This window comes from Chelonoidis abingdonii, chromosome 1, assembly GCF_003597395.2.
Source record: "Chelonoidis abingdonii isolate Lonesome George chromosome 1, CheloAbing_2.0, whole genome shotgun sequence".
NCBI lineage: Eukaryota > Metazoa > Chordata > Testudines > Testudinidae > Chelonoidis > Chelonoidis abingdonii.
This window is the reverse complement of record NC_133769.1, coordinates 234,307,162-234,325,795: the sequence shown is the minus strand read 5'-3', so window position 1 is coordinate 234,325,795 and position 18,634 is coordinate 234,307,162. Positions and strand designations below refer to the sequence as shown.

Below are 18,634 nucleotides of genomic sequence, written 5' to 3'. Positions count from 1 at the left end.
TCGTCCTCCTGCACTCTCACGATGCTCATCGCATCAGCGACGCCTATGATCACGCGGTTGTCCTTTCAGACTCTGGAGACGAGGGTCTGTCTTCGGGAGAAGAGACCCTGACAGTCAAAGGCAGTCCTGTATAGTTAATAGCTGCAGTCAGGTGCAGACCTGACGTTCAGCCACGATATACGCCTCTTAGCTATCCCCGAGGCAAGAGTCCTACCGCCGAGTCCGCAAGCCGTTCCACAAGGCCTGGAGGCGGTCTCGCAACCTTTTTCCCTCCTCCAGGAGAGCTGAGAACTCTTGACGGGAGTCCTGTGGACAAGTCTACAAAAATTTCCCACCTGAGCTGAGGCCTCCTGCAAGTAATTTTCCTGCCCAACAGGTCATACGCTCGCCTCTGATTTGGCACAGGAGCTTGCTGCCATGTCGCTCCGAGCTCGTTGACGGATTGGACATACCAACGAGGCAAGGGAGGTGAAACATAAAGGGCTTCTACCCTTTTGACGGGATCATATATTTACATCAACCCTTTTTGCTGTAGACGGGTACCGGATGCCGGGGTTTGTCCAGATCGTATCGGTCGAGCCTGATGGAGGCGATATGAAGGGGAGCGCTACCTTCGTTGGGGGCTCTGCCCGAGAGGATACTTGACCACTTGGTCATTCCACCTCAGAACTTCCTCCACAGGCAAGTTTATGTTTCAGGGGCCATGCGGCGGAGGTGGTCCTGGTGAGACCTTGAGTCGATTGGCAGTCCTGACGTTCGCTTCCCGTCACAGCCTCATCCACGGAGAATAGGAAGAGACTCCAGGGACCAAGGGGGGTCTTGGAGGAGACTCCTGGTCCTGTGGGGCATCCAGGGGCGTGTCCTGTTGGTCATGCCTGCGGCAGGAGGTTGGGTCGTGCTCACTTGGAGGGGTCTGCTCGCATGGACTCCAGTGCCGATGGTCGGGGGGCGGAGTGCGGCGGCGGATGGTGGTACCGTGGCTCTGATGGAAGCCCATCGAGTCCAAAAGGGCCACTGGATGAGGACTTGGTTTGTCGATCTCCATAAGATGGGCCGTGTCCGGCAAGAGAGATTGACTTGCTGGCGAGACGGCCTACGGTTGGGCGGAGACTGTGCGAGAAACGTTCTGCGGCCCAGTAGAAACCAGCCCTGTGCGGTGCCGGGGGAATGGTACCGGGAAGTCCCACCGGTTGCATAGTCGACGTCGCGAGATCGGCTGCGGAAGTGCGGTGCCCGCGAGCGGTGCCAAGATCTGAGAAGGTGCGGTAATGCTGGACGGCGACCGGGACTCGAGCGGTACCGCAGTATGACCCGTCCTTGATGGGAGCATGCGTACCGGGACTGAGAGCGGCCGGCGGAACGATGAGCGATGCCGAGACGTGAGCGTCTGCGGACCTGACCGGACCTGGAACATGGGGTCCCACGGTGCGGGGCGAAGAAGGTCGTACGGGCGCTGGCTTGCCAATAGATGTAGGCCCGCACCGGTGGTGCGGGGGTCGAGGCAGCTCAGGCTCCGTCATTGCGATCAGGTCTCGTGCGCGGAGAACGTCTCCTGGGTGTAGGGCACGATAAGCGCAACCCGTGCACGTGCCGGGGACAGGTAGGCACTGGGACTCACGGCCCTTTTCCGAGCCGGAATCAACGGTCGGCAGACATCGGTGCCGCGGCAGGTGATTGAGCCGGCGGTCTGGTTTGCTAAGCGCTCAAGACTGCGGTGCGGGTATAGCGGCGCAGGAGGCTTGCGCTTCTTGCTCCGCGGTGAGAGCGAGCGGTGCCGACCAGAAGCTGGTGCCGGAGACTGGTGAGATGACGTCTTCTCAAGAGGGCGTGCGGTGGTGGTGCCGAGGAGGTTGCTGTTCCCGTAACCGCGACTGGTGGCTTTAGGACGGTGGAAGTTAACGCTGCCTCCATCAGCAACTGCTTCAGGCGAACGTCCGCTCTCTTCTAGTCAGGCTTGAACGCCTTACAAATCCGCACTGTCCGTAAGTGAGATTCGCCAAGCACTCAGGCAGAGTCGGCGGTCGCCTGTGGGCATCGCCTACGGCAGCCCGCACGGTTTGAGCCGGGATAGCCGGCATAGCCCGGTACCGGGGTAGGGGATGGGTAACCCCGATCCCTTCTAACTATCTAACAAAACTATTACTACTAAAAACTAACTACTAAATACTGTAAAGATCAACTATATACACAATTTACAGAAAAAACGAGAGAATCATAGGAGGTGGAGAAACAGTTAGACTGCGCTCCACAGTTCCAACGACCGACACGGGCGTAAGAAGGAACTGAGGAGCGACGGCGGCAGGGTAATATCCGGCACCATAGCGGCACCGCTCCAGGGGCGACCATGCCGGCCCGCCGAGTGTTGCTAGGGTAAAAGTCTCCGACGAACGTGCACCGGCCGCGCGTACACCTACTGACTGGAATGAGCAACACTCGAAGAATGTATCTTTAAATACTCTCTCCCTTTTTTTCCCTCCCTCATGCAGCTGCACATTTTTCAAGCCTCCCTACTCCATCCCGAAGGCTAGCTCAGATAAAGGCGGAGGAAGAAGAGGACGCGAGTGAAACGTTCTCGGAAATCATGGAAGTAGCCCACATGAAAAGAGCTCATCTGAAATGAGTTGAAGGACGTGGTAGCAAATGTACAGGAAAGATGCAGTGAACGTGAGGACAGGAGGACCAACGTGAGGATAGGAAAGACGCTCGAGATGAGAGGTGTAGGCAGGAAGATCAGCGTGGCGGATGCAACGCTAGGAGCTGCTGCGTGATCAAACTGATATCCTCCGAGTCTGGTGTGATCTTCAGGAAAGCAGCGGGGTCACAAAGTGCGCTGCAGCCCATGTTTAACCACCCTCAGTACTCACCATTTCCATATCTCTCACCAGAACTGTAAGAACGCGTGGGGGAAGGCTTTGTGCACCTGCCCACTCCCCGTGGACAATCCAACCAAAGGCTGTCATTACACTGAAATATGCTTAATGGCCTTTTCCTTCCCTCCTATCCTCTTCCCAAACCACACCGGGATACCTTGTTAATTCTCTGTTCTTTTTATATTACTTTTTAATAAAGAATACATGATTTTTAAACGATAAGTGACTTATTTCCTTAAGCAAGCTGTAATTGAAGGGGGAGGTGGGTTGCTTACAGGGAAGGAGTCAATAAGGGGAGGTTCATGAAGGGGAAACAACACAGCAGTCACACGTACCCTGGCCCGCGATGAAACTCGTTTTCAAAGCTTCTCTGATGCGCACCGCTTCTGGTGTGCTCTTCTAATCGCCTGGTGTCTGGCTGCACGTAATCAGCAGCCAGGTGATTTGCCTCAGCCTCCCACCCGACATAAATGTCTCCCCTTACTCTCACAGAGATTGTGAAGCACACAGCAAGCAGCAACAACAAGGGGACATTGTGCATTTGATCGTTTAAAGGCGCGCTGGCGACATTACTGACTCGCTCAGACCTCAGCCAAACCATTCTATCATCATCTGCACTGCTCAGCTGTAGTGAAAGCTCCTGACCACTGTCCAGGCTGCCTGTGTATGGCTTCATGAGCCATGGCATAAAGGGTAGGCTGGGTCATCAGGATAACGACAGGCATTTCAACATCCCCAACTGTTATCTTGGTCTGGAAGTAATCCTTGCTGCAGCCATTTAACAGTAGTGCTTCTGAAGACATGAGCATCATGAACCCTTCCTGGCCATCCCACGTGGAGTTGGTGAAACGTCCCTTGTGATCCACCAGTGTTGCACACCATTGAAAAGTACCCCTTGCAGTTTATGTACTGGGTGCCCTGGTGATCCGGTGCCAAGATAGGGATATGGGTTCCATCTATCGCCCCCAGAGTTAGGGAATCCCATTGCAGCAAAGCCATCCACTATGACCTGCACGTTTCCCAGAGTCACAACCTTCGTAGCAGCAGCTTAATGATTGCTTTGGCTACTTGATCACAGCAGCCCCCACAGTAGATTTTCCCATCCAAATTGATCCGACTGAGGTAGCTGTCTGCGTTGCAAGCTCCAGACGGCTACTGCCCTCGCTTCTCCACTGTGAGGGCTGCTCTCATCTTGGTATTATGGCATTTCAGGCAGGGGAAAGCAAGTCACAAAGTTCCAAGAAAGTGCCCTTACGCAGCGAAAGTTCGCAGCCACTGCGATATCATCCCACACCTGCAAAACTATGCGGTCCCACCAGTCTGTACTTGTTTCCCGGGCCAAAATCGGCGTTCAATGGGTGAACTGCCCATTACCAGCAGGAGCTCCAAAGCGCAGGGCCCGTGGTTAGGGAGAATTCAGTGTCCATGTCCTCACTCACCGCTGCTGTAGCTACCTCCTCCTCGCCTGCCTTTGCAGTTCATGGTTCACCATAGACTGCACGAGAATGCGCAAGGTGTTTACAACGTCCACGATTGCGCTATTGATCTGAGCAGGGTCCATGCTTGCTGTGCTATGGCGTTTGATCAGTTCACCCAGGAAAAAAGGCGCGAAATGTTGTCTGCTGCTTTCAGAGGGGAGGGGTGAGGCTGTACCCAGAATCATCCGCGACAATGATTTTTGCCCCATCAGGCACTGGGCTCTCAACCAGAATTCCAAGGGGCGGGGGAGACTGCAGAACTACGGGATAGCTACGGAAATAGCTACCCACAGTGCAACGCTCCAGAATCGACGCTAGCCTCGGACCATGGACGCACACTGCCGAATTAATGTGCCTAGTGTGGCCGCGTCCAATCAACTTTACTATCTGTTTATAAAACCGGTTTATGTTAATTCAAATTATCCCGTAGTGTAGATGTACCTAAGACGCCAATCATTGAGACGAGCTATCAGCAGCAGGAGAAAAAAAAACCTTTGAAGTGATATCGAGATGATCCATAGATGGTGTGAGGAGAACTTACATGGGGAAATAGATTCAATTTGTGTAATGACCCAATCGTTCCCAGTCTCTGTTTAAATCTAAGTTAATTGTATCTAATTTTGCATATTATTTGAGTTCAGGATCTGTTTTTGAAATTTTTTTTTGTTGCAAAACTGCCACTTCACTTCGTCACTGAGTGGTTAGAGAGGCTGAAGTGTTCTCCCACTGGGTTTTTTGAATGTAATGATTCCTGATGTCAGATTTGACATCAGGAAATCAAATCAAAGACTTCAATATAATATTAATTCATTTCTCAATGCAAACATAACATGCATTGTACACTGTCAGTATCGTCCTCCTGCACTCTCACGATGCTCATCGCATCAGCGACGCATGATCACGCGGTTGCCTTTCAGACTCTGGAGACGAGGGTCTGTCTTCTGGGAGAAGAGACCCTGACAGTCAAAGGGCAGGTCCTGTATAGTATACTGCAGCTCAGGTGCAGACCTGACGTTGCAGCCACGATATACGCCTCTTAGCTATCCCCGAGGCAAGAGTCCTAGCCGCCGAGTCCGCAGCGTCCACAAGGCCTGGAGCGGTCCTCGCAACCTTTTTCCCTTCCTCCAGGAGAGCTGAGAACTCTTGACGGGAGTCCTGTGGGACAAGCTCTACAAAAATTTCCCACCGTGAGCTGAGGCCTCCTGCAGAGTAGATTTTCCTGCCCAACAGGTCCTATACGCTCGGCCTCTCTGATTTGGCACAGGAGCTTGCTGGCCATGTCGCTCCGGCTCGTTGACGGATTGGACATACCAACGAGCAAGGGGAGGGTGAACATAAAGGTGCTCATACCCTTTTGACGGGATCATATATTTACATCAAGCCCTTTTTTGCTGTAGAGGTACCGGATGCCGGGGTTTGCCAGAATCGTATCGGTCGAGCCTGGATGGAGGCGAATGAAGGGGAGCGCTACCTTCGTTGGGGCCTCTGCCGAGAGGATACTGACCACTGGGTCATCCACCTCAAGGACTTCCTCCACAGGCAAGTTTATGTTCAGGGCCATGCGGCGGAGGTGGTCCTGGTGAGACCTGAGTCGATTGGGCAGTCCTGACGTTGCGTTCCCGTCACAGCCTCATCCAGGAAATAGGAAGAGACTCCAGGGACCAAAGGGTCTTGGAGAGACTCCTGGTCCTGTGGGGCATCCAGGGGCTGCTCCTGTTGGTCATGCCCTGGGCAGGAGGTTGGTCCGTGCTCACTGGAGGGGTCTGCTCGCCATGGACTCCCAGTGCCGATGGTCGGAGGGGCGGAGTGCGGCGGCGGATGGTGGCTACCTTGGCTCTGATGGAAGCCCACGGAGTCAAAAGGGCCACTGATGAGGACTTGGTTGTCGACTCTCCATAAGATGCCGTGTCGGCATGAGAGAGATTGACTGCTGGCGAGACGGCCACGGTGGGCGGAGACTGTGCGAGAAACCGTTCTGCGGCCCAGTAGAAACCAGCCCTGTGCGGTGCCGGGGGAATGGTACCGGGAGTCCCACCGGTTGCCATGAGGTCGACGTGCGAGATCGGGCTGCGGAAGTGCGGTGCCCGCGAGCGGTGCCAAGATCTGGAGAGGTGCCGGTAATGTCTGGACGGCGACCGGGACCTCGAGCGGTACCGCGAGTATGACCGGTACCTTGATGGAGGATGCGTACCGGGACTGAAGAGCGGCCGCGGACCGATGAGCGATGACGAGACGTGAGCGTCTGCGGACCTGACCGGACCTGGACATGGGGTCCCACGGTGCGGGGCGAAAGGTCGTACGGGCGCTGGCTTGCCAATAGATGTAGGCCCGCACCGGTGTGCGGGGGTCCGAGGCAGCTCAGGCTCCGTCATTGGATCAGGTCTCGTGCAGCGGAGAACGTCTCTGGGTGTGGGCACGATAAGCGCAACCGTGCACGTGCCGGGGACGGTAGGCACTGGGACTCACGGCCCTTCCGAGCCGGAATCAACGGTCGGCAGACATCGGTGCCGGCGGCAGGTGATTGAGCCGGCGGTCTGGTTTGCTAAGCGCTCAAGACTGCGGTGCGGGTATAGCGGCGCAGGAGGCTTGCGCTTCTTTGCTCCGCGGTGAGAGCGAGCGGTGCCGACCAGAAGCTGGTGCCGGAGACTGGTGAGATGACGTCTTCTCAGAGGGCGTGCGGTGGTGGTGCCGAGGAGGTTGCTGTTCCCGGTAACACGTCGACGGTGCTTTAGGACGGTGGAGTTAACGCTGCCTCCATCAGCAACTGCTTCAGGCGAACGTCCGCTCTTTCTTAGTTCAGGCTTGAACGCCTTACAAATCCGCACTGTCCGTAAGTGAGATTCGCCAAGCACCTTAAGGCAGAGTCGGCGGTCGCCTGTGGGCATCGCCTACGGCAGCCGCGCACGGTTTGAGCCTGGTGATACCGGCATGAGCCGGTACCGGGGTAGGGGATGGGTAACCCCGATCCTTCTAACTATCTACAAAACTATTACTACTAAAAACTAACTACTAAACTACTGTTAAAGATCAACTATATACACAATTACAGAAAAAACGAGAGAATCACTAGGAGGTGGAGAAAACAGTTAGACTGCGCTCCAACAGTTCCAACGACCGACACGGGCGTAAGAAGGAACTGAGGAGCGACGGCGGCAGGGGTAATATCCGGCACCATAGCGGCACCGCTCCAGGGGGCGACCATGCCGGCCCGCCGAGTGTTGCTAGGGTAAAAGTCTCCGACGAACGTGCACCGGCCGCGCGTCACCTACTGACTGGAATGAGCAAGCACTCGAAGAATGTATCTTTAAATAACTCTCTCCCTTTTTTTCCCTCCCTCATGCAGCTGCACATTTTCAAGCCTCCCTACTCCATCCCGAAAGGCTAGCTCAGATAAAGGCGGAGGAAGAAGAGGACGCGAGATGAAACGTTCTCGGAAATCATGGAAGTAGCCCACATGAAAGAGCTCATCTGAAATGAGTTGAAGGACGTGGTAGCAAAAGTACAGGAAAGATGCAGTGAACGTGAGGACAGGAGGGACCAAACGTGAGGATAGGAAAGACGCTCGAGATGAGAGGTGTAGGCAGGAAGATCAGCGTGGCGGATGCAACGCTGGAGCTGCTGCGTGATCAAACTGATATCCTCCGACGTCTGGTGGATCTTCAGGAAGAGCGGGGTCACAAAGTGCCGCTGCAGCCCATGTTTAACCACCCTCAGTACTCACCATTTCCATATCTCCTCACCAGACTGTAAGAACGCGTGGGGGAAGGCTTTGTGCACCTGCCCACTCCCCGTGGACAATCCAACAAAGGCTGTCATTACACTGAAATATGCTTAATGGCCTTTTCCTTCCCTCCTATCCTCTTCCCAAACCACACCGGGATACCTTGTTAATTCTCTGTTCTTTTTATATTACTTTTTAATAAAGAATACATGATTTTTAAACGATAAGTGACTTATTTCCTTAAGCAAGCTGTAATTGAAGGGGGAGGTGGGTTGCTTACAGGGAAGGAGTCAATAAGGGGAGGTTCATGAAGGGGAAACAACACAGCAGTCACACGCTACCCTGGCCCGCGATGAAACTCGTTTTCAAAGCTTCTCTGATGCGCACCGCTTCTGGTGTGCTCTTCTAATCGCCTGGTGTCTGGCTGCACGTAATCAGCAGCCAGGTGATTTGCCTCAGCCTCCCACCCGACATAAATGTCTCCCCTTACTCTCACAGAGATTGTGAAGCACACAGCAAGCAGCAACAACAAGGGGACATGTGCATTTGATCGTTTAAAGGCGCGCTGGCGACATTACTGACTCGCTCAGACCTCAGCCAACCATTCTACATCATCTGCACTTGCTCAGCCTGTAGTGAAAGCTCCTGACCACTGTCCAGGCTGCCTGTGTATGGCTTCATGAGCCATGGCATAAAGGGTAGGCGGGTCATCAGGATACGACAGGCATTTCAACATCCCCAACTGTTATCTTGGTCTGGAAGTAATCCTTGCTGCAGCCATTTAAACAGTAGTGCTTCGAAGACATGAGCATCATGAACCCTTCCTGGCCATCCACGTGGATGTTGGTGAAACGTCCCTTGTGATCCACCAGTGTTGCACACCATTGAAAAGTACCCCTTGCAGTTTATGTACTGGGTGCCCTGGTGATCCGGTGCCAAGATAGGGATATGGGTTCCTCTATCGCCCCCAGAGTTAGGGAATCCATTGCAGCAAAGCCATCCACTATGACCTGCACGTTTCCCAGAGTCACAACCTTCGTAGCAGCAGCTTAATGATTGCTTTGGCTACTTGATCACAGCAGCCCCACAGTAGATTTTCCCATCCAAATTGATCCGACTGAGGTAGCTGTCTGCGTTGCAAGCTCCAGACGGCTACTGCCCTCGCTTCTCCACTGTGAGGGCTGCTCTCATCTTGGTATTATGGCATTTCAGGCAGGGGAAAGCAAGTCACAAAGTTCCAAGAAAGTGCCCTTACGCAGCGAAAGTTCGCAGCCACTGCGAATCATCCCACACCTGCAAAACTATGCGGTCCCACCAGTCTGTACTTGTTTCCCGGGCCAAAATCGGCGTTCAATGGGTGAACTGCCCATACCAGCAGGAGCTCCAAAGCGCAGGGCCCGTGGTTAGGGAGAATTCAGTGTCCATGTCCTCACTCACCGCTGCTGTAGCTACCTCCTCCTCGCCTGCCTTTGCAGTTCATGGTTCACCATAGACTGCACGAGAATGCGCAAGGTGTTTACAACGTCACGATTGCGCTATTGATCTGAGCAGGGTCCATGCTTGCTGTGCTATGGCGTTTGATCAGTTCACCCAGGAAAAAAGGCGCGAAATGTTGTCTGCTGCTTTCAGAGGGGAGGGGTGAGGCTGTACCCAGAATCATCCGCGACAATGATTTTTGCCCCATCAGGCACTGGGCTCTCAACCAGAATTCCAAGGGGCGGGGGAGACTGCAGAACTACGGGATAGCTACGGAAATAGCTACCCACAGTGCAACGCTCCAGAATCGACGCTAGCCTCGGACCATGGACGCACACTGCCGAATTAATGTGCCTAGTGTGGCCGCGTCCAATCAACTTTATCTATCTGTTTATAAAACCGGTTTATGTTAATTCAAATTATCCCGTAGTGTAGATGTACCTAAGACGCCAATCATTGAGACGAGCTATCAGCAGCAGGAGAAAAAAAAACCTTTGAAGTGATATCGAGATGATCCATAGATGGTGTGAGGAGAACTTAACATGGGGAAATAGATTCAATTTGTGTAATGACCCAATCGTTCCCAGTCTCTGTTTAAATCTAAGTTAATTGTATCTAATTTTGCATATTATTTGAGTTCAGGATCTGTTTTTGAAATTTTTTTTTGTTGCAAAACTGCCACTTCAACTTGTCACTGAGTGGTTAGAGAGGCTGAAGTGTTCTCCCACTGGTTTTTGAATGTAATGATTCCTGATGTCAGATTTGACATCAGGAAATCAAATCAAAGACTTCAATATAATATTATATTCATTTCTCAATGCAAACATAACATGATTGTACACTGTCAGTAGCCTTTCCTCGGCCCCTCGAGTTTTTACGAAGTGTATGGCGGTAGTCGCCGCCTACCTCCGTCGCCATCGAATTCATGTCTTTCCTTATCTCGACGACTGGCTGATTCGAGGGACTTCCGAGGCTCAGGTTACCGCACATGTAGACATCATCAAAGATCTGTTCTCCCGTCTAGGTCTAATCATCAAACTAGACAAATCCATTCTGCATCCTACGCAGAAGATAGAATTCATAGGGGCGCTGCTGGACTCCAATCGAGCAACAGCCAGCTTGCCTCCACAGAGGTTCCAATCTATAGTCTCGCTCATTCAGGGGCTCCAAGCCTTCCCAACAACCTCTGTCCGCACCATCCTCACTCTACTCGGTCACATGGCTGCGTGCACTTTCGTGACAAAGCACGCGAGACTACGCATGCGCCCTCTGCAAATCTGGCTCACCTCGGTTTATCGTCCACGCAGGGATGCCCTGGACATGATAATCACAATCCCGTCGCACGTGCTGGGATCCCTCAACTGGTGGTTGAACCCCTCCATGGTGTGTGCCGGTCGACCGTTCCATCCACCTCAACCCTCGCTGTCCCTAACAACGGATGCTTCCTCTCTGGGGTGGGGCGCACACCTGGAGCATCTGCGTACCCAAGGCCTTTGGTCCGTGCCAGAACAGAAGCTCCATATCAATGTCCGCGAACTCAGAGCAGTCCGATTGGCGTGCCAGGCCTTCTGGCAACATCTACAGGGCCATTGTATTGCCATTTTCACGGACAACACAACGGCCATGTATTACATAAACAAACAAGGAGGGATACGATCATCTCCTCTTTGCCAAGAAGCAATGCAACTGTGTGACTTTTGTATAGCCCAGTCAATAGACTTGGTAGCCTCCTTTCTCCTGGGGGTCCGGAACACACTAGCGGACCGCTTGAGCCGGTCGTTCCTGGCACACGAATGGTCCATCCGTCCAGACATCCTGCTTTCTGTTTTCCGGAAGTGGGGCTTTCCCCAGATCGACCTATTCGCCTCCAAGGAGAACAGGAAGTGCCAGGTGTTCTGCTCCCTACAAGGTCTTTCCCCAGGCTCTCTTTCAGACGCGTTCCTCATTCACTGGAAAGGGGGTCTCCTCTATGCCTTTCCACCCTTTCCCTTAGTCCACAGAGTCCTGCTCAAGCTCTGCAGGGACAGGGACAGGCTGATCCTAATCGCTCCGGCATGGCCGAGGCAGCACTGGTTACACACCGCTGCTCGACCGTCCTCTGGCGACTCGATACCAACTGCCACTCTGCCCGGGTCTTATAACCCAGACTTCGGCGGTCTCATCCCGGACCTTTCGTCCCTGCACCTTATGGCGTGGCTTCTTCTGTTGAACGAGTCTGAGCGCCGATGTTCAGCCAGGTTCTGCAGGTCCTCTTGGGAGCAGGAACCCTCCACACAGCGACTTATCTCGCGAAGTGAAGCGGTTCTCTTACTGGCGTACACAGCATCCCTTGTTCCTGACGCCGTTTCAGTCCTGTTTGTCTTGGACTATTTATTGTACCTCAAGGGCCAAGGCCTAGCCCTCTCTTCAATTAGGGGGGCACTCTGGCTGCAATCTTCACCTTCCATCCTGGAGAGTCCGGCCTTCCACCTTTTCTTCACCCAATAGTTTCAAGATTCCTTAAGGGATTGGAGAGACTCTACCCCCGGTTAAGCCCCCTTCCCCTACCTGGGATCTCAACCTTGTGCTATCTAGGGCTCACGGCCCTCCCTTCGAGCCGCTAGCACCTCGCTCGTTACTCCACCTGTCCTGGAAGACGGGCCTTCCTGCTTGCTATCACCTCGGCCAGACGGGTATCTGAGCTCCGTGCGTTGGTGGTAGAAAAACCCACCTTACACCATCTTTCACAGAGATAAAGTGCAGCTAGGACCACATCAGCTTTTCTTCCAAAGGTGGACTCTGCCTTTCATATTAACCAGGACGTTTTTCTACCGGTCTTCTTCCTGAAGCCGCACGCATCCCGTCGGAACAACGACTACACACCTAGATGTCCGCGGCTCTTGCCTTCTACATCCCACAGGACTTAATCCTTCAGACGCTCACCCAGCTATTCATAGCAGTGGCGGAGCGTATGAAAGGTCTGTCTGTATCTTCCCAGCGGATTTCGTCATGGGTACGTCCTGTATACCGGACGTGCTATGACTTGGCTTCTATCCCAATTGGCCGCCTCACCGCCCTTCTACTCGGGCTCAGGCCTCGTCCGCTGCTTTCCTGGCCCAGGTTCCCATCCAGGATATTGCGGCGCGGCTACCTGGTCGTCCATGCATACCTTTACATCGCACTACGCGCTGGTTGAACAATCGAGAGACAATGCCGCCTTCGGCTCAGCGGTCTTACATTCCGCAACGTCTCGCATCGACCCCACCGCCTAGGTAAGGCTTGGGACTATCCCTACTGGAATGGATATGAGCAAGCACTCAAAGAAGAAAGACGGTTTACTCCCTCTTCTAACTGTTGTTCTTCGAGATGTGTTGATCCTAATATCCATTCCACACCGCCCTCCTCCCCACTGTCGGAGTAGCCGCAAGAAGGAACTGAGGAGCGACGGGGCGGCAGGGTATATATCCGGCACCATAGCGGCACCACTCCAGGGGGCCGACCTGCCCCCCGCCGAGTGTTGCTAGGGTAAAAGTCTCCGACGAACGTGCACGCGGCCGCATACACCTACTGGAATGGATATGAGCAACACATTCCGAAGAACAACAGTTACAAAGGTGAGTAACCGTCTTTTTACAGAACAATGTTATACTCTTTCACAGTGAACAACACTATTCACCTTACATAGTACATGTGATTTCACTACAAGGTCGCATTTTGCATCTTTTAATATTGAGTGCCTGCGGCTCTGGTGTTACAGATCTCACAGACGCAGGTCCAGGCATCAGAATTCAGCTTGCATGCGGTTTATGTAGCCGTGTTCTTCTGGCTTCTCCAGCCTTCATATAAACAGTGCCTCTGATGCTTCTTTTCCTGTTAACAAGCGCAGCAGACGCCAACCCCACACCCTTCCCAATCCAATTGGATTGCTTTTACCCCTCCCCCCTCTGGCTGGTATCATGGAAGATCACTGCTAATCACCCCCTTTTCCCCCTCCACCCGTGGTGGTAGCTGGGACGATTGCTGCTGGCCAAACGCAAAGCTCAGCGCTATCCTTCCTCCCCTCCCCCCGCTTGGCTACATGCAAGGAAGGATTTCTTTTAAGCAAACAGCCCATTAGGAAAATGGCCCTGTTCCTTTTAATTAAATTCTGAATTTTCAACCAGGTTACATGACATATCACTCTTCTGAGGATAATAGAGCAAGATAAAGAATGGATTTTCTTGATCCAGCATCACGGGACCATACGCAGCATATGCTTTGTCATGCAATGATACCCAATGACACGCCAGGCATGAGCAGTAAAGTGACCTACCATGGTGGACGGAACAAGGCTGCCTTGCCCAGAAACATTCTGCAAAGGCTTTTGGGTACCTCCAGGAAGCGCTTCATGGAGATGTCCTTGGAGGATTTCCGCTCCATCCCGACATAGTTAACAAACTTTTCCAGTACTTACTGGCTGCGAATGCATCCCAACCTCATGGCAATCAATCATTAAAAACACTGCTTTTAAACCTGGTTTATATTACAAAGGTACACTCCACCAGGGTCGTTCCATGGCTTCACTGTCTGGCTAGTGCTTGGGAGGGCTGAGGGGTAATTCTGTCTGGGTCACAAAGCTCCTGCCTGTTGGGCTAACGAGTGCGTGTGCTCGCTGCAAGGTCTTCCTCCTCTCCTCCGCTGAATCCTCAGCCATGGTGAGATTATAACCCCCGCCTCGAATCCACGGACAGGGTGGCGTAGTGGGTGGCGCCAAGCGCTCCCACCTTATGCTGCATGAGCTCAGCGTAAGGGGCTGGCTGTTTCAGCCTCGACGCACCTCTTCCGTTGCTGCTCTTAGTATTTCTGGTGATGCTTGTTCTGAGCTCCTAACTTTCATCGTCTGCCATCCTGGTCTCCTGGTGTGGCCTTTTCCCATCATAGCCTTGGAAATTTTTTTCATTTTTTCATTTCATCTTTGGAACGGATTCTGTTAGCACTGAATCCTCTCCCCAGATAGCGATAAGATCCAGTACCTCCCGTGCGGTCCATACTGGAGCTCTTTTTTGATTCTCAGAGACTGCATTGCTAACCTGTGCTGATGAGCTTGCGTGGTCACCTGTGCTGACGAGAGCTCGTGGTCATGCTGGCCAAACAAGAATGCAATTCAAAAAGTTCGTGGGGCTTTTTCTGTATACCTGGCCAGTGCCTCAGAGTTCAGACTGTGTCCAGAAGCGGTCACAGTGTGTGCACTGTGGGATACCACCCAGAGACCAATACCGTCAATTTGCGGCCACACTAACCCTAATCTGATATGATATTCGATTTTAGCGACTCTCATTGGGGAGAGTACCAGAAATCGATTTAAAGAGCCCTTTATATCGATATAAAGAGCGTTGTACTGTGGATGGGTACAGCGTTAAATCGATTTAACGCTGTTAAAATCGGTTTAACCGCATAGTGTAGACCAGGCCTTAGTTGGTATGGGTACTTCCACCTTTTCATGTTCTCTGTATGTATAAATATCTTCTGTCTATGTGTTTCATTCTATACATCCGAATAAGTGAGCTGTAGCCCACGAAAGGTTATGCTGAAATAAATTTGTTAGTCTCTAAGGTGCCACAAGTACTTCTGTTCTTTTTGCGGTTACAGACTAACACGGCTGCTACTCTGAAACCTGATTTGTTCCTTGTATTGATTGAGGTATTAGTTTAAAAATAACTTTTTTTATGAAATACCAGACAGCAGAAGTTATATTGTACAAAAAGAATCTCGGGACAGCCTCACAAAAAGCCTGGTGTTCTCTTGGGAGTTTCTTCTGGGGAAAACAAAATTTTGTTGTTTATGGTTTTGTTGATTTATTTTAAAGCTACTTCAGTTTGAGAGCACCAAAAGGCACATTACGTTCTGATATAATACAGTAGTCAATTGAATAAACTAAAGCCAATTTGGTATTAACAGAAACAAGACTTGTGGTAAAGATCTGTAGTTCTGTAAACTTACTTCAAGGAGACATTGCCATCTAGTAGATAAAATTGTTAAACTTGATTGTATTCCTTGCTGTGTAGTTTTGGATTAATCTCTTAGTGCTCAGTTTATCAATTTTTAAAATAGATATAGTAAGCAGTCCTCAGAGGTGAGGTTTATCTAGTTAATGTTTGTAAAGCACTTTGAATTCCTTGGAAGAAAGATGCTGTAAATTCTAATGGTCACTAGTGTTAGTGGTATAATTGTATTTTCTTGATTGCTTTTAGGTTATTGACATTTCCATGATTCTGGCTGAGGCAATCCGAAGAACACACAACGGTGAATCTGTGTCCTACCTGTTCAGCCATGTTCCACTATAACTGCAAGAGATTAGTGTTTTCCTGTTGGTTGTGTCCACCTGCACTGTCACCCTTTTTAAATAATGCGACTCAACAATGAGATGACTCTCTTGGTAAAAAGCTTCAGCTCTTGCATACTTAAAGATGTTTTAGTTTTCTAATAAATCTTTGTTTATTGTAAATGGGTAGTACAGCTCCATTTTGCAAAATCTCTTATGAATATACTTTTAAGGATTTTGACGGGGAGGCTTCAATACTTACCTGTAGGAATAGGCACAGAACTTTTTGATTCTGTATTTGTCTATAGCAAGAAGGTCAATATCATTTCAAAACCTTTTATATTTGTGGGGCTGCCAAAGGTAGCCCAATTTTAAAATATTTCATTTAGTTTATATTTAATAATAAATTGGATGGGTAATGAGGTAGTTCTCCTGCTGTGTAATATTAAACCTTGTCTAGGCTATTAACTAAACATTGGAATAAGGGATCAAATGTGTATTCCCTTAACAGTTAAATATTTTTTTACTTGGCAGAAATTCTGTGGTACCTTGATGCCCACCTACTTCATATACCTCATGATTAAAAATTGCTGGGCAAATTGACTTTTTGTGGGGTCAGCATAACTGTAGATTGGAGATTAGTTGCTTGTGTTCTCTTCCTACTAAACTACTGCCTCAAATGTCTAATCTCTAAAGCTGGGACCACAGCCACCACTTCTCTGCATATGATAGTTAATAGAATTTGTACTTTCAAAACGTTTTACTTCATTTAGAACTAAATGTCTCAACTATAGGCATCTTGTATCTATACATTAGTCTTTCAAGTAACCTACTAAAATTTAAACTTTATTTACATCTTCAGTTTTAACCATGAGTCTGTCACTTCATAGGTCTTTTCAACAAAATTTGAGACTTCCATAACAAAATTAAAGTGAGCTATTGACACAGTATTCAGTGTGCTACATTTTGGAGTATATCAAATTCCAAAGTTCAAACAATGATTGATTGTGTATGTGTGTAAAATGAGTTATCTTTTTTCCCCCTCTGGAAAGCTCATTGCACTGTATCATTCTATTCTGCTCTGTGTTGGTCAGCTGCAGTTTTCAGTTTTCCTGTTCATAGTTCAGTATCTGACATGTCAGCCATACATGTTAATACATCTGTTAACATGTAAATTCTAATGGTCACTAGTATTAGTGGTACAGTAAAATATTTCTTAAAGCTATCCTACCTCCTTACAGACAGTGGACCTTGACCATTCTGTTAGGTGAGATCTTTATTGTTGTGCAGCCAGCTGAGTGGTCTGATTTCTCAACAGTTGCAGGTACTCCGTAACAAAGGAGCAAAAACCATTGTGAAAATAACAGTTTTGAGTTGAAATGTTGAGACTCTTACCTTTAAGTATTGGTGGTAAATTCCTTTAGTAATTGTAAGGGTTTATGACTAAATCAAAGTCCTTACTCTTGGAGATTACAATTCCAAGTTCTGAAGGGACTTGGCGACCTAAAAGCATGGATAGCACTCAGACAGCACATTAAAGGTGTTGAGGCTTCAGTTGAGCTAAGATAAAATTCACACACACAGATCATGAGAGGATATCCAGGTTTCCACCTGATGTCGTTAATTACAATTTCATTTTCCATATCTTAGAAATGAGTTTCTTTTTTTTAATTGTTGTGGAAATCCCCCCAAAAAACTGATTTCTGCCAATCTTACTGTATTATGGTATGGTATAACTTTAAATATGCTTATTTTTCTGTGGCATTTTAGGCAACGTAATGTTCTGTTCCAGTGTCTACCTAATATAATTCTAAAACTGCTTTAGTTTGGTATGCCAGCTCTTTCCAGGGATTTTTTAAAAATCCACTTGTACTGTCCTTATCAGTAAGGAGAGAAATAGTGGTGGTGAGCATATCCATGTCAATAATCCAAAGAAAATGCAATTCAGGTGTCTGTCTACTAAGAACTTCTAGCCCTAGTTTAATTTTCAAATCTTGTAATATAACATGACAAGACAAATCTGTTGCCTACCTGCTGCAGAGGAGATTTTATATCGAATTATTTTACCTCTTGTAGTCTTAATTTTGGAGATGTCTAGGTTTATCACATTGCAGTTGTCTACCCCAAAACTATGGCTGATTAGCCATGATCATACCAAACTTTCTTTTAACTTACCTGTTCTTTTGCTAGTATATTTAGTACCATAGACCATATCTGTTGTCGTGCTCTGCAGTCAGGGCTCTGTTACAAATGAAATGTTCAACTTTGCCACTACTATGCTCACGTATTTTTAATAAATCTTAAAACTACTTGTGTTTTACAAGTTGTTTTCCTTTATTCTCTTGTTGCATTGGTTTATTGAGGCCGCTTATTACAAGTATTGAGGATGGAGGAGGGGTGGGAAGCATAGCCTGTGGTATTCTTCCAAGCCCTGCTTTCAAACTGTACCCAGCCATCCCAGACACCAAAACAAGCTGCCTCTCCATTTGTGCAGATCTTCATAATAGGTTCATCCTTCTCCCTCTTCAAATGCTCTGACAAGCACTGAAATAGTTACAGTAATGTTTAAATTATTGCTATTGGGCATCTGATTAAACCTATATGAACAGGGGCAGTTCTTGCTTCTCAGGTTATGCATTTTGAAGTTTTTCAGCAAAAATGGTTCACTTGAAACAATTTAGGAGGATGGTCATGAGGGTCAGAGGAGGTGAAGTGCCTTTTGATGACCTTGTGAATATCCAGCTAGTCTTGCTAAAGTTATAAGCCACAGGAAGTGGCTTTATTATGTGTTCAGTAGATTTTGTTGTAA

General features: G+C 49.5%; 1 protein-coding gene across 2 annotated transcripts in view; it reads left to right on the top strand.

Moving 5' to 3' along the window:
- Nucleotides 1–18,134, top strand: part of PRPS2 (phosphoribosyl pyrophosphate synthetase 2) — a 68,001-nt gene extending 49,867 nt beyond the window's left edge. For both annotated transcript variants that reach the window (XM_032782413.2, XM_032782414.2), the window contains one exon: nucleotides 15,755–18,134. In XM_032782413.2, the coding sequence (XP_032638304.1) occupies nucleotides 15,755–15,847 (93 nt within the window). In that variant the 3' untranslated portion in view covers nucleotides 15,848–18,134. The remainder of the gene's footprint in view (nucleotides 1–15,754) is intronic.
- The last annotated feature ends 500 nt before the right edge of the window (nucleotides 18,135–18,634 follow it).